Source organism: Neolamprologus brichardi, unplaced genomic scaffold (assembly GCF_056152115.1).
Source record: "Neolamprologus brichardi isolate AB-2024 unplaced genomic scaffold, ASM5615211v1 NODE_ptg000031l+_length_7269946_cov_1, whole genome shotgun sequence".
Taxonomy (NCBI): Eukaryota; Metazoa; Chordata; class Actinopteri; order Cichliformes; family Cichlidae; genus Neolamprologus; species Neolamprologus brichardi.
Genome location: NW_028270136.1, coordinates 5550248 through 5564891, shown reverse-complemented (window position 1 = coordinate 5564891; position 14644 = coordinate 5550248). Strand labels below are relative to the sequence as shown.

General features: G+C 43.6%; 2 protein-coding genes and 1 pseudogene across 5 annotated transcripts in view; all 3 read right to left on the bottom strand.

The window, feature by feature from the left end:
- rbfox1 (RNA binding fox-1 homolog 1) overlaps window positions 1–14644 on the bottom strand; it is a 105461-nt gene that overhangs the window by 29079 nt on the left and 61738 nt on the right. For 2 of the 4 annotated variants that reach the window (XM_006807497.3, XM_006807498.3), the window contains one exon: window positions 5313–5352. The exons of 1 other annotated variant lie outside the window; for it this stretch is intronic. In XM_006807497.3, coding sequence (XP_006807560.2) covers window positions 5313–5352 — 40 coding nt within the window. The remainder of the gene's footprint in view (window positions 1–5312; window positions 5353–14644) is intronic. One more of the 4 variants, XM_006807499.3, reaches the window with a different exon arrangement.
- LOC148094729 (uncharacterized) lies at window positions 8635–9267 on the bottom strand (annotated as a pseudogene).
- Window positions 9388–10704, bottom strand: LOC148094728 (uncharacterized). Its single transcript, XM_087837385.1, has 2 exons — window positions 9552–10704; window positions 9388–9416 (listed from the first exon to the last, which is right to left on the bottom strand). The coding sequence occupies exons 1-2, from the start codon at window positions 10702–10704 to the stop codon at window positions 9388–9390; spliced, it is 1182 nt and encodes a 393-aa protein (XP_087693511.1).

Genomic DNA, 14644 nt, shown 5'->3' with positions numbered 1-14644 from the left:
TAGCGAGGTATAAGGTTGTCTTAAATGAGATGCTCCACACACCTTGTGCACCTCTACCCAGACAGCTTTAGAATACCCGAGCACTGGGTTATTATGAAAGTCTTGTCCATTAATTGCCGAGCCCTGTGAGAGAACATCCAAGGGTGTAAAAGGGCTCACTAGTTCCTGTTCGATCTTCATCCAGCTCAGCTCAGAGTCCAAACCTGTCCAGTGCTTGGCCAGTCTTGACATTTCAAAAGCTAAATTATACAACTTCACATTTGGGAGGGCCATTCCCCCAATGTCTTTAGAGGCCCACATTTTCTTTATATTCACTCTTGGCTTCTTGTTATTCCACAAAAAATCTTTAATTAACTTTTCAAATTGACTAAATATGTGTAAAGGAATTCTTACAGGTAACATCATGGAAACATAATTGAACTGTGGGGCCACCATCATTTTAATCACATTAATTTTACCCCATAGTGTAAGATTCAATTTACCCCATTTCTCCAGATTTGTTTTTATCTTTAGGAGGAGAGGTTCCATATTTGAAAGCATAATATCCTCCAGTTTGGGTGTTAATAATATTCCTAAATACTTCATACCTGAAGGTAAATACTTAAAATTGAATGGAGTAATGCATCTAGAATGACATGATGCTGATAGTGGCATGCCTTCCGATTTGCACCAGTTTATCTTATAACCTGACAACCTTGAAAATGACTCAACACATGTGAGTAGTGCTGGTAGAGACTGTATGGGATCCGTTAATACTGCTAAGATGTCGTCAGCATATAGAAATAACTTGTGCTCGATACCCCCTGCATGAACACCTCTGACATCCCTGTTAGCTCGAATAGCCAAGGCCAGTGGTTCCAGAAATATTGTGAAAAGCAGCGGGGACAAAGAACACCCCTGCCGGGTCCCGCGAGTGAGATGGAAAAACTCTGACACCAATCCATTTGTCAAAACTGCTGCCCTTGGGCTTGCATATACAGTTTTGACCCAATTACAAAATCCAGGCCCAAACCCAAACCTTGCAGGGGTTGTCATAAGGAAGCCCCATTCTACCCGATCAAAAGCCTTCTCAGCATCCAGCGAGAAGGCCGCAACCGGAGCTAGACTAGATTTGCTTTTGTGCATGAGATGAAGAAGTCTTCTAATGTTATCACCGGAGGACCTATTCTTAATAAAACCAACCTGATCACCATTGATGATATCTGGTAATATTTGATCCAGGCGGAAGGCCAAAACCTTCGTCAAAATTTTGCAATCAACGCCTAAAAGGCTTACTGGCCGGTAATTTGATGGGTCCGATAGATCCCTATCCTTTTTAGGAATAAGGGAGATTAGTGCCTCACTAAATGTACTCGGTAAGGAACCTATTTCTAGTGCCTCAAGGTAAACTTTATGCAAGACTGGAGCTAAAATATCAATATATTTCTTATAATACTCAATCGGGAAGCCATCCAAGCCTGGCGATTTTCCATTTTTCATTGATGAGATCGCTGCCCTGACCTCTTCTTCAGTTATAGGTTCATCCAATCTTGTTTTCAATCTTATTACCTGCCCCTCATGATCCCCTATTATCTTGTTAATTCTGTGAAAAAAATCTGGCTCTTCTTTATTAGGTGCATAAATATTACACAAAACTGTTCGAACCCCATTAATTAAGGCTTCCAAGCATATAATGCGCCCTTCTTTATCATTATATTTTTTCAGCAACACGAAGCTTAATTTTTTATTAATAAGGATCAAAACACCATTTCGTTTACTTGAATACGAACTATGAAAAACGGAGCCCACCCAGTCTCGTTTAAACTTTTTTGCCTCTTCTTCCCCAGCAATGTGGGATTCCTGAATAAACGCTATATCTGTGTTTTTAGTTTTTAAGTATGTTAGAACCTTCCTCCTTTTAATTGGGTCCCCACATCCTTTTATGTTCCACGATATTATTTTAGTATACCTGTTCATCGCCTTCTAATAGAAATGGGGTAAGGCACGCCTTGCGCGCTTTACAACACAACACAAATATATACATAGGCACTCAATATTACAAAACCCATCTGGTCCTATCAAACTAGCTGTCTTTAAAAAAACAAAAATAAAAAAAACAAAAAAACAAACCTAAACAAAACGAACACCCTTCTTTGCATAACAACCCAGAACAACGTTGCTAAGCGCCCCCTCCCTCCCCACCTACCCAAGCCTAACTAACTTTAGCTTGAGACACCAAACTGTCCTTGGTCCGTGAGACACGCTAATCGTCCGACAGCAGCACAGCCGCCGCAGCCCCGTTGTGCCCATTGTTTGTTTGTTACCTTATTTTAAAATTTACATACACTTCTCCGATCTGTTACATCATGTCCCGCATTCCTCTAAGTCGACTCCTGCAGAAATTTCTCGGCCTCCTTTCCGTCTTTGAATGCTTTCTTTTGTCCGTTCCACGTAAAAATGAGCGTTGCAGGATACATCAGCCTATGCTTCACTTGTAACTCTCGGAGACGCTTCTTCACCGGGTTGAATGCCTTCCTCTTCTCCGCCAGCTCCCTTGTAACATCTTCAAAGAAGGAAAGCTTGGCGCCTTGCCAATCGACTCCACGCTTCTCTCTGGCCACCCGTAGTACTTTCTCCCTAGCAGATGAACGTAGAAAACGGACATGTATCACCCTGGGAGGCTCGTTAGATTCCGGCATTGGTACAGGGGAACGATGCGCACGTTCAATTTCAAATTCACTTCCAGAAAGCTCAAGTGCTTTGGCCAGAATCTCCGTCACATATTTGTCCACGTTTCCGGGTGTCTCCACACCTTCTTTAAGTCCAATAATCCGCACGTTGTTTCTCCTACTACGGTTTTCAAGGTCCTCCACTCGTGACCACAACGCCTCCATCCTTTTCTGGAATTTGTCCACTTTTGCCTCGGTGAGCACGCTGGCATCTTCCATGTCTGAGATGCGTTGTTCCGCCTCTCCTAACCTCACTTTTATATCTTCCACCGAATCTTTTAGTTCTTTAGTGGCTTCTTTAATAGTGGTGACATCTTTTGCTACGACCTGAAGAGTAGCATTCATTTTCTTAATTTCGTCAAAAATGTCCTTTTTGCTCTCGCTCCCCATACATTCCTCCACTACTGCTGGAGAGGCGGCATCAGATGCAGGTGTATTTTCGGGCGGCTCCGGAGCGAGGCTAATGCTAGCTTGCTTCTTCCTCGTGGTAGCTCCCTTAAAAAAGTTTGCTTTGTTATTTCCTGCCATTTTCCAAAGACGGTAATTCTTGAAAAACTTCAAAGTCGACAAAGGAGTGTCCAATTTATGACTACAACTGGAGTGTATGTTTCCAGATTCAGAACATTAATCAACAGGCTTTAGGAGCGCCTCTAGTGTGCGGCCATCTTCCTCAGCGGTCCCACGTGACTCCTAGTCTCGTGTTTTTTGTATTACTTTGAGAACACTCTCTCACAGTCTGTGTCTAAAACCTAAAAGAGGAATTATGGATTTGATCAACTGGTCCCTGAATGCAATTGACAACCTTTTCTCAACGAGAAGTCTGGGCTCGGTTGAGCCTGAGTGTCCTGGAGGTACTTTCCCTGCCGGATAGACGATGGACAGGTGGCATAGCTGGAGGGTCGTGTGCCTGGCGGGACTGTCGATCGAAGATGCTGAAGATATCTATCTATTCAGAACCATGATAACAGGGTTCTTGCTGATCGGAGCTGGCTTGGCCCTGGCTTATCGAAGAATTAAGAAAGCCGAACTGGCTGTTCAAACCCCCACAAGGCTGCCCACTGCGATTGAAACTATGGGACGAGGCGTGAGTTCTCAAAATGGGCTCATTGAGCGCAGCACGGATAAGATCTTGGAGAAGCTTGCGGCTGCCGTGAACACTCAGAATAAGACCTCTGAGCGCAAATTGGATTACCCGTAGAAGCTCACAGCTTTCCAACGGGAGATTGAAAGACCAGTGTCGGACTGTTAATACAGCTTTGAAATTCAGATGAGTTGTTCGCACTAAAGTAAAAACCACCATCACTTCAGTCGGCTACCACTTCGGCGCCAGCTGTGATCTCGAGGCTGGAGCTGAACAAAAACACCCTGATAACAGACTGTGCTCAGACTGTTCCTCCCCTATGGAAGGCCACCTGGGTTGGCTGGAAGACTGTTTACTTAGCCTGGCAGGGCGAAGGACACTGTCTCAGCTGAACTCTGGACACACACACACATACACTGATACACACTCATCCCCCTCCCTTTCCAAACGCCTTCGATGCTTGTCCCCTCCCGGGGAAAATGGCGGTCAATTGGACCAGCGCAGACATGCTGCAGGACCGGATGCGCTGTCTACACTGGCTCTCTATTACCCTTTACCCGCCCCTGTTGCTTGTCTTGTGTTTCTATGGTGTATTAACAGTCATGTGCTTTTTGTATGCGCTAAGGTGGGGTTTTTTTTCTGTTCTCAAACTGATCTCCCTGTTGGGGAGATCAGTTGTTGTGTATTTTCCATTGTTATACCTCTCTGACCTGTCTTCCCCATGTGATGTTTTTGTAATGTATGTATGGTCGGAAGGGTAAGATGGCGCTGGCACGGCTGGCAGCCTTAACCCAATTTCCCTCGGGATGAATAAAGTATGATCAATCAATCAATCAATCAATCAAAATATATGGAGCGTGAAGCAGCAGTGGTTTCTGTGGTAATTGAAGCACTTGAGGCGGTGACCCTCAAACTTGGTGAGTGGCTCCAGGAGATCCCATTCGAGATCTCTGTCCAGACAGTACTAGTTCAGGTCCTAGGAACAGCAAAGACTACTGTGTAGGACCCTTATGCTCTCAAGCCTGTGTTAGAGGCTTGAACTTAAAGGATAAAGACTGCCCACAGGCCAAGTGGGGAACTGTATAAAAAAATCACAATGGCAGACATCCAAAATAAGTCTGAAGCATGAAGAGCTGGACCTCACCCAACCCTAATATGATTCATACGTACTGTGTCATACTTTATGGATTTAGACACAAAAACACCAGATTCAAATCACACACACACACACACACCACCACCACCTCCCCCTGACACACACATACAGACACACCCCACACCCCTGTTTTGACAACTATGTTTTAATTTGTTACTGAAAATGACTCGTGTGAACAATAAATATATTCTGTAATCCTATAGTTGTTTTCTTGGAGCTGAGACATGGAAACCTTTCTACACCTTAAACTAATGCTGAACTTGGGAATGAGCATGGAGATTTCAGGGACTTTCATGTACATAGCAACTTGTGAGAAACTACAGAGATGGCAACAGCATGCAGTATCATACCAGTAAATAATACTTACATAAATATCTGCACCATAAAATCCATCCTGGTAAACAACACTGCAGAGGATGCAAACACAAACAGACAAACAAGCATACAGTAAAACAAAAGCATTCATATTAGTGCATGTTAACATGCAAAGACTTGGCTAACTACTACCAATTCTCCACAATCCAAAACAAAAAACATGTAATCAACTCTTTAATGGCTGGGTGAGGAGGCTAGGAAGGTTCCAAAATACTTTCTAAATTATGTGCACAAAATTCATAAAGCTAAATCTAACCATAAATGCAATATCAATGACTCCTTAAAGCTGTTTTTATATAAGTATAAATATAGATGTAAGGGTAGATCTTACATTCTGTTATTGCAGCCATTCCTCAACAATCTGAATGGTACTCATGGCCCCTGATTAATGGTCATCCCAATCTTCATATTATTGATCATGAAACCGACCTCATGGCCCATTGTTAGTCAATGGTGCACGTTTCAGTCATTATACAGATGTACTGTTTATAAGGTTGGGGAAACCTGAGGAAACGTTTCTCCTACTGAAAACGCCAAAAAATACATTTTTGTCCAAGGAAGCAGCCTATTGGCCTAACATAAAAAAGAGATATTTTGCAATCATATCATTGGATCTGCAGCCACATTTTCTGGACACTTGGGTGAAGAGAGGAGCTTAGCTGTCAACTTCTCACCACCTGGTGGTGAGTTGGATCAGGTGGCAGAGCAGAACCCTGGACAGACCTGGCACACACAAATATATTGTGAGGGTGTGTTGGGAATATTTAGCAGAGGCCCCCGTCCATGAGCTCTTCAACTCTCACCTCTAGCAGATTTTCAACAGCATTGAGAGAAGCTGGGGAACATGGTCCATTCATCCTCCTTTGCTGAGCCTGCTGCAAGGAACTGTAGCTGCGGGGTGGTTGGTGCCTGTTGTGGTGATAATACCTTGCCCAACTAGCCTACATGTGTTTTGTAGACCTGGAGAAAGCATTCAGTTGGGTCCATTAGAGTATCCTGTGGGGGGTGCTTGTTGCTGGTGGAGCGACCTTTGGGTCTTGTTCATGAGTGAGGGGAGAGGAGAGAGTGAGATTGACAGATGGATTGAGGTCACGGCTGTACATGTAGACAGTGCACCGGTTCATCATGGTGAAAGTGCTGAGCATGAAAACAAAGCTCCAGATTTACCAGTGGATCTACGTACCATCACCTATGGTCACGAACTCTGGGTAGTGACCGAAAGATTGAGATCGCAGATACAAGCAGCCAAAATGAGCTTTCTTTGGAGGGTAGCTGGCTGCTTCCTTAGAGATTGCATAAGGAGCTCAGCCATCTGAAAGTGGCACAGAGTAGAGCCGCTATAGCTACACATTGAAAGGAGAGTCAGGCTTCTGGCAAGGATGCCTACTGGGTGCCTCCTGAGTCAGGTGTTTCAGTCATGTCCTACTAGTAGGAGGCCCCGTGGCAGACCCGGGACACGCTGCAGAGATTACATCTCTTGGCTGACCCGGGAATGCCTGTATCCCTGGAAGAGGTGACTGCTACCCCCATGACTGGCCTTGGATAAGTGGCAGATAAAATGGATAAAAAGTTACAGTCAGGCAGCAGGGCATTTGATTAATGTATGGATTGTTTGGTTTGTGAGACCAAATAACTCTTGAGGACCAGTTAATTATATTCATAGACCTGGTCACCAAAAGACAGCTCCAAGTGTCTTTGCTGCATTACTTGATAGAAAACCTATACAATTCACTGTTATTTGTTCACTGTTATTGAACAGTGTTCTGTCTTTGCTAGACGTAGACTTAGATTATCCAGTTAGACAGACAGTGAATAGAGACGAAGCCTTTAAACTCAAAACTTGTTTACTTTGCTATACTTTTTACTTTTCATCTTCAGGCATGTTAGTGTTTTCTGTACATGGCATTCTTTATACATTTCGTCTTTTTCTCTGATTTTTCTCTATTTTTGCAAAACCAAGTAAACTCAAACCAACACAGATTATTATCATCTCCCTGAGCATTTTAATTGAGACTGAGTTTCAATGACAAACAACAACAATAAAAACCTCAAAGTAGCCTAAATCGAATGTAACATCCAGTGACCTGGATACTATACACGTGAATATGAGTATATATATATATATATATATATATATATATATCCATCCATCCATCTTCATCCGCTTTATCCAGGGCCGGGTCGCGGGGGCAGCAGCCTAAGCAATATATATATATATATATATATATATATATATGCACTTGCTAAAAAAAACATAAAAATGATTCATAGCTACACAGTAGTGATGTGTGAATCATGAATGAATCGTTCAATACTCGAGAATCACTTTACTGACTCGTGAGCAGTGTTGGGTAAGTTACTTTAAATTAGTAACTTAGTTACATTACTAGTTACTCCTATCAAAAGTAACTCAGTTACTTCAAGTTACTCGTTACTTTCAAAGTAACTAGTTACTAGGGAAAGTAACTTTGGTTTTACCCAGAATTCTCTTATTAATGTGTTGCTTCCCTAACTGGATACCCAGCAAGGATGCCAGTCTTCTAGCTTGCTTACATGTTAGCAGTATCCTGCCACAAGTACACTGTGCCACCTAATGGCCTGAACCTAAAATGGTTAAAATGGCAGTGTAGTAGTGCGAGTGCAAGTTAATGATGAAATGAATGAAACTAAATTAGAAATTAACAAATTTGTTTTATGTGTCACTTTTTTATCTGTGTGTTTTAATCTATTTCTATTGTTTCAACCCTCTACAAATGCAAACACATCATTCTGGGGTTGTTACAGCAGTGTTATAAATCTAATCATTGTACGTAGTATCACTAGGAAGAAGCAGTGGATCACAAAACACAACATACAGTGTGTTGAAACTTTTGAAAGATATTTATTTTTTCCATTTGAATGGACAGAAAGTATGCTTTTAGCAGTGCCAACATTAAACTGTACCTCAGACAATTTAGGACCTGTAGGTATCAAAGTGCAAAAACATGTAGTGCAAAAAATCATTTAACATAAACACGGTGAGGTTTGTCCATTCTTTGTAAAGTTAACTGAACTGAACTTTGTAAACTTAACTGCTGAATTGCTGGAGACCTCATGTTCAGTAATAAAAGTATTTTTCAGAGAAAGAGAAGAGAAATAAAATTAATTATAAGTATTTTCAGCCCCTCAAACAGAAATAAAATAAATAATAAGTATTTTCAGCTTCATAAACAGTCAAACCAAAATAATATTACCTCCATACAGGCCATGTAGATAAATAAAATATAATGGTATTTTAAGTGCTTCAGAAGCCCAAGTTTCACTTGGAAATAACCCTACTTTACCTTGTAGAGCACTACTGAAGGCAACACATCATCATCATATGAGCACTACTCAACTTTGGTTCCACCAAACCAACAATTGTACCTCAAGAGGAGAAGCTTCTCAAACTTATGATCAGACAACTTGTTCCTCTTTGGAGTGAGAATCAGGTTTCCCAGGCTGAAAAGCCTTTCAACTGGGGCGCTTGAAGGAGTAGCTGCATTAAGTTTAAGAGAGAGTTTCTTTATCATCGGGAAATGATTCAGAGAGTCTAACCCTGTTGCTCCTGATTTGAGGTACTCGGCTACCTCACCTTCAGCAGTGGCATATATGTCCTCATTCTCTTCAAAGGAGAAGAACTCATCCTCTTTGCTAGAACCCGGGTGCTGTGTTGTGTTGGTGGCGCTGGTACCTGGTTGTAGCTGATCTTGCTCAGGGAGACGTTTTCGACACTCTACCAGCAGACGTGCCTTTGCGAGGTCCTTCCGCGACTGGTCATGTAGCCAACGAAGCTTAAATTTTGGTAGTGTCACAGCAGCCAGCAAAGCATCTTCACTTCCAAGGACATGTGCAAACCTTGTTTTGACTGCCTGTAATAACGACACAGTAGAAGTGCAAAAAACATTTTTGCATGAGAAAGTATGCATTGTTTCAACATTAAATTAATTAACCATTAACAGCATGCTGCAGTTTTATATAGAATGTATTTTAATTTGTAAATAGTGTGTATTTTACTACATTGTATTTATTTTATTTATTTATTGGGGTTAAGTATCTGTAACTGTAACAGCATTCACTTGCATGTGACACAACAGCACAGCACAATATAAAAAGCAATTGAGTAATACATTTCATTAAAGATAAACACAAATAAAAATATTATCTCTTACCTGGACAACTGTATCTGGTAGCCCAACAAGAATTTGCAGACCATTTTTTATAGCCAGAGTCTTGGTCATCAGCGATTCCAGTGTGGGTAGGAGTGTGCCATAAAAACAATGGTCTTCTCCTTGAAGAATGTCCAGTGCCACAGTAAGTGGTTTCATGACTGCACAGTAGTCTCTGATACACTGATGCTCCCTCTCATTGAAACATTTCAACTGTAATGTGGATGAGATTGTGTTCAGCTCCACCAAAGGTATCTTTGAAATTCTCTCCAGAGCATAATAGAACGAGTTCCACCTTGTTGTGCAAGGTACTAGTAGTTTCTTTGCAATAATGTCTTCCACAATCTCAGTAGCCACTGTGGAACGACTGGCCTTGTTCCACAGCCCTGCACATTTTGTGGTGGCACTTCTGTAGATGTTTTTTGTTGCAGCTTCAGACAGTAGCCACTTCTCCACATCAGTGCAAGAGATAAGATTCATTGTGTGCGATGCACATCTCTGATGTGGTGGTAAAGAAATTGCATCATCAGCATCATCAGCACCATTCTGCAGCACATCCCCAATCGAAACAAAAGTCTCACGTTTCATGCTTTGTGCATTTATCCAATGCGCGGTCACACCAAGAAAACTTTTATTATGCACAGTCCAAATGTCTGCTGTTGTGGAGATGTATTCTACCATGTCAAGTGTGTTTTTGAGCTCTGACTCCATGTTGGCATATTCTTGGTCTAGGAAACTGGAAAATGTCTTTCTGCATGGTGCCTTCCCAGCTCTCCCTCGCACAGGTGTATGACTAATCAGTTGTCTGAAAGCATGGGACTCAACCGTTGAGATGGGTTTCATGTCTTCCACAACATACCTGGCAATCAGCCTGTGTAGCTGGGGCTGGGTGATGGACTGTGCAGCAGGTTGTCCGAAATCAAGCTTTCGTTGTTTTGCTGGAATAGCGTCAATGGAGCTAGAGTCACCGACATTGCCTTCGGGTTCTTTTTCAACTAAGTTGGTAGATGCATGCTGTTTCTGAAGATTTTTCATCAGATTAGAATTGCTAGTCTTTGATGTCGAAAGAGTTTTAGAACCTCCACAGAGAATACAGTTCACGACAATATTCCTGTCTTTTACCATCAGAAAGGAGAAATAATGTGAATATTTCCAGGAGAGAAAACCCATGCCTGGACCATCTTCGACTGCCGCCATGATTGTAGCTTACGTCACAGTGTCACGTGCGCTTTTTACGTCCAACACGAAAACTGCAGTCGTGGTGCTTTCCTATGTACTCGGTACTCGGGACTCGGAAATACTGCAGATGAGCTGCATATGTGTTTAGTAGTAATTTGTTTTTGTAGAGGGCTAGCAAAACAAGCGTTTTCGAGGGCGTCGCCATTATTGGAATCCAGACTTCTCTGACGAGGCTAACCAGAACGCCGTTTACTCGAGTGTAACATTATTCCCAGGTTCGTGTTCCGATTTCCGAGGTAAGTCAAACGCAACACACGAAGTAACGAATAACGGCCCTATCTAAATCCCAGTAACGAGTAACGCGTTCCTGATTTTGGCATAATAACTAGTTACCGTGCTCGTTACCGCAATAATAACGTAGTTACTGTAACGCGTTACTTAATAACGCGTTAGTCCCAACACTGCTCGTGAGTCATGATTCACAAGCCCAACTGATTGAGTCATCCCTGTTGCTTTTAGCAAACTAATTTCATTAGTAGAAATATATCTACCTTAGAATTAAAATTGTGGGGAAAAAAAGACAACAGCCAGTTTCTTAACAGAAACATTTCTGGTCTGGACTGGAAGAAAAAACCCTGAGTAGAAGCTCACATCAAGACAATAGCTCCTCAGTTCACAGTAGCATCGCTCTGCTAACATGCTAACAGCACATTTGAGTTACTCACCCCCTCCCTTCCTGTGCTGAATCGTAGCATTAACCAATCACTCAGGACTCACTCACTCCCTCCCTTCCTGAATCGTAGCATAAACAAAAATAGTAATACGTTGGCGGCATTCCAAGTAGGAGGCCAACCAAACCGTTTTGACAACCTGTTTGACAGGTTTCGCGCATGTACACATGCTCGTTCATGTATCTTGGGGTTATGTGCGTTCATGTGTTGAAACACCCAGGGCGGCTGCGGGGTTATATGTGTTCATGTGTTTTTAACTGGGTTTTAATTTAATCAAACCATAGGGTTTTTAACACAGGAACTCCCAGAGAGCAGCCATTTGGCTTTTCTACGTTTAAAACCCGCCAACCAGCCAAATGGCAGGTAGGCTTTTAGCTAATATCCTGAACTGAACTGTGGACTGCTGCTTTTGTTATGTAAATAAGGTGGTGCTGAGTCGTTAGGGTTAGCCTAACCCTAACCCACAAGGAAACTTGTGTTTCTGTTTGCCATCTTAGGGAGAAATCAACACACATGGGTGTATTTCCTTTGTTGCTGAGATATATTGATAAAAACAGTACAAAAAAAACAAACAAAAAACCACATGTGTATCTGTAGCAGTGAACACATCGCACAGTGGCATGATTGTTCTTGCATTTGTGTTTGACCTAACACATGGCTCTTTTTCCAGGGCTAGGTGTGGAGGGTTGTGTCCAAAGCAACTGTTCTTTTCTTGCCTTCTTCCCAGCCATATGAGAGTGAGCCAACTCTCTTGCAAATGTACTTCCCTTGCCAAGATATGGGAAGACATTGCAAATGTACTTGGATTTTAGGTCGCAAGCCACCCAAAACTTGATCCCAAACTTGTCAGGTTTACTTGCTATATACTGCAGGGTTAGGGTTATACTGTGGGTTTCACAGGTTTGCTGAGCAGCAGCCTAGTAAACCCCGCAAGAGGACAATTTCATTGACCTCAACAGGAAAGGAAGTTCACAGCTTTTAGCAGCTCCCCACCCCCACACACTAACAAAGAGGCAGTTGGCAGTTAGCCACCCAAAACTTGATCCCAAACTTGTCAGGTTTACTTGCTATATACTGCAGGGTTAGGGTTATACTGTGGGTTTCACAGGTTTGCTGAGCAGCAGCCTAGTAAACCCCGCAAGAGGACAATTTCATTGACCTCAACAGGAAAGGAAGTTCACAGCTTTTAGCAGCTCCCCACCCCCACACACTAACAAAGAGGCAGTTGGCAGTTAGCCACCCAAAACTTGATCCCAAACTTGTCAGGTTTACTTGCTATATACTGCAGGGTTAGGGTTATACTGTGGGTTTCACAGGTTTGCTGAGCAGCAGCCTAGTAAACCCCGCAAGAGGACAATTTCATTGACCTCAACAGGAAAGGAAGTTCACAGCTTTTAGCAGCTCCCCACCCCCACACACTAACAAAGAGGCAGTTGGTAGTTAGAAAACAGCAATCATTCACACACCCCCACTCCCCCACTCCTCAAGTAACAACCTAATTTACATATGAATTGATGCTAAAAGACTAGCCAGTTTAGCTTCCACTTGGCTGACTTGGGCTTAGAAAAGCCTGGGACTTCCAGTGTTAATTAATCTATTTTTATCGCTTTGGCGTGTCTCAACATTCAGTTATGCAGACATATGTGTTTTGATGCATTCTCAATTATCCAGGGAAGTAAATCTTCAAAAAGTTGATTCTGTTCATCTGGACGTAGCGTTTTGTGGGAGAAACATTTTGTCACTCATCCAAGTGACTTCTTCAGTCTCAGCTGACTGCAGGTTTCCCCAATCTTATAAACACTACATTTGCATAATGACTGAAACCAGCCCACTGAAGGAACAATGGGCTGGGAGGTCAGTTCCTTAATCTTAATTATGCAAATTCTCATGACCATTGATCAACAACCATTGACCAAAACCCACTGATCAAAGACCACTGATTAATGGCCATGAGTACCATTCACAGACAGTTGGCGAATGGCTGCAATCACAGCATTGTAAGATGGTGAAAGATGTACAGGCAGAAACATGGGTGTGCCATGGGCTCCCCAGTTTCACCCATCGTGGCCAATTTGTACATGGAAGAAGTGGAAAAGAGGGCTTTGCTATCCTACCCTGGAACACCAAGCCATTGGTTCAGATATGTGGATGTTCATCGACCTGCGGCCTAGAGCATCCTGATGCCACGTGCACTTATGGACACTCTTATGTTCGAACAAGGTGTTTGTTATGGCCAAACTGTGATTTGCACAGAAATCCAATAACAAAACACGGCTCGGGTTCAGATCAGGGAGGCCGTTCCTCCCAATCACGCCCCTCCAGGTCGTTACCCACGTGAGCATTGAAGTCTCCCAGTAGGATAACAGAGTCTCCAGGTGGAGCACCTTCCAGCACCCCCCCCCCCCCCCCCCCCCCCCCCCAGGGACTCTAAGAAGGCTGGTACTCTGAACTGCCACTCGGCGCATAAGCGCAGATGACAGTCAGGACCCATTCCCTGACCCAAAGGCGCAGAGAAAAAACCCTCTAATCCACCAGGCAGAACCCCAACGTACCGGCAGCAAGCCGAGGGGATATTACAATACCCACCCCAGCCCGACGCCTCTCACCAGGGGCAACTCCAGACTGAGACAGAGTCCAGCCCCTCTCCAGGAGACTGGTTCCAGAGCCCAAGCCATGCGTAGAGGTGAGCCCGACTATATCTAGCCGGTACCTCTCAACCTCACGCACTAACTCAGGCTCCTTCCCCATCAGAGAGGTGACATTCCATGTCTCAATTGCCAGTCTTGGTAGCCGGGGATCAGTCCGTCAGCGCCTCCGCTCCTGGCCGCCACCCAACACACAATGCACCCGACCCCATGGGAGGATGGGCCCATGTCCCCTTTTCGGGCTGTGCCCTTTTCCGGCCACCAGACGCTCGCCCTCAGGCACCCTCCCCGGGCCTGGCTCCAGGGCGGGGCTCCAGGGCGGGGCTCCGGTAACCCTATCCCAGGCAGGGTAAACTGTTCCCTCTATGTTTTTCTCATAAGGGTCTTCTGAATCGCTCTTTGTCTGGTCCCTCACCCAGGACCAATTTGCAATGGGAGGCCCTACCAGGGGGCAAAAGCCCCCAGACAACATAGACCCTGGGATCCCTGGGACACACAAACCCCTCCACCAAGATAAGGTAGCGATTCACGGAACACATGAACACATATAACCCCTCAGCCGCCCTGGGTTTTTCCACACAT

Coding starts and splice junctions, on each gene's coding strand:
- LOC148094728 (XM_087837385.1), bottom strand. CDS start 10,704: ATGGCGGCAGTCGAAGATGGTCCAGGCATGGGTTTTCTCTCCTGGAAA. Junction 9,417..9,551: donor GACTCTGGCTATAAAAAATG/GTCTGCAAATTC, acceptor GTCACATGCAAG/TGAATGCTGTTACAGTTACA.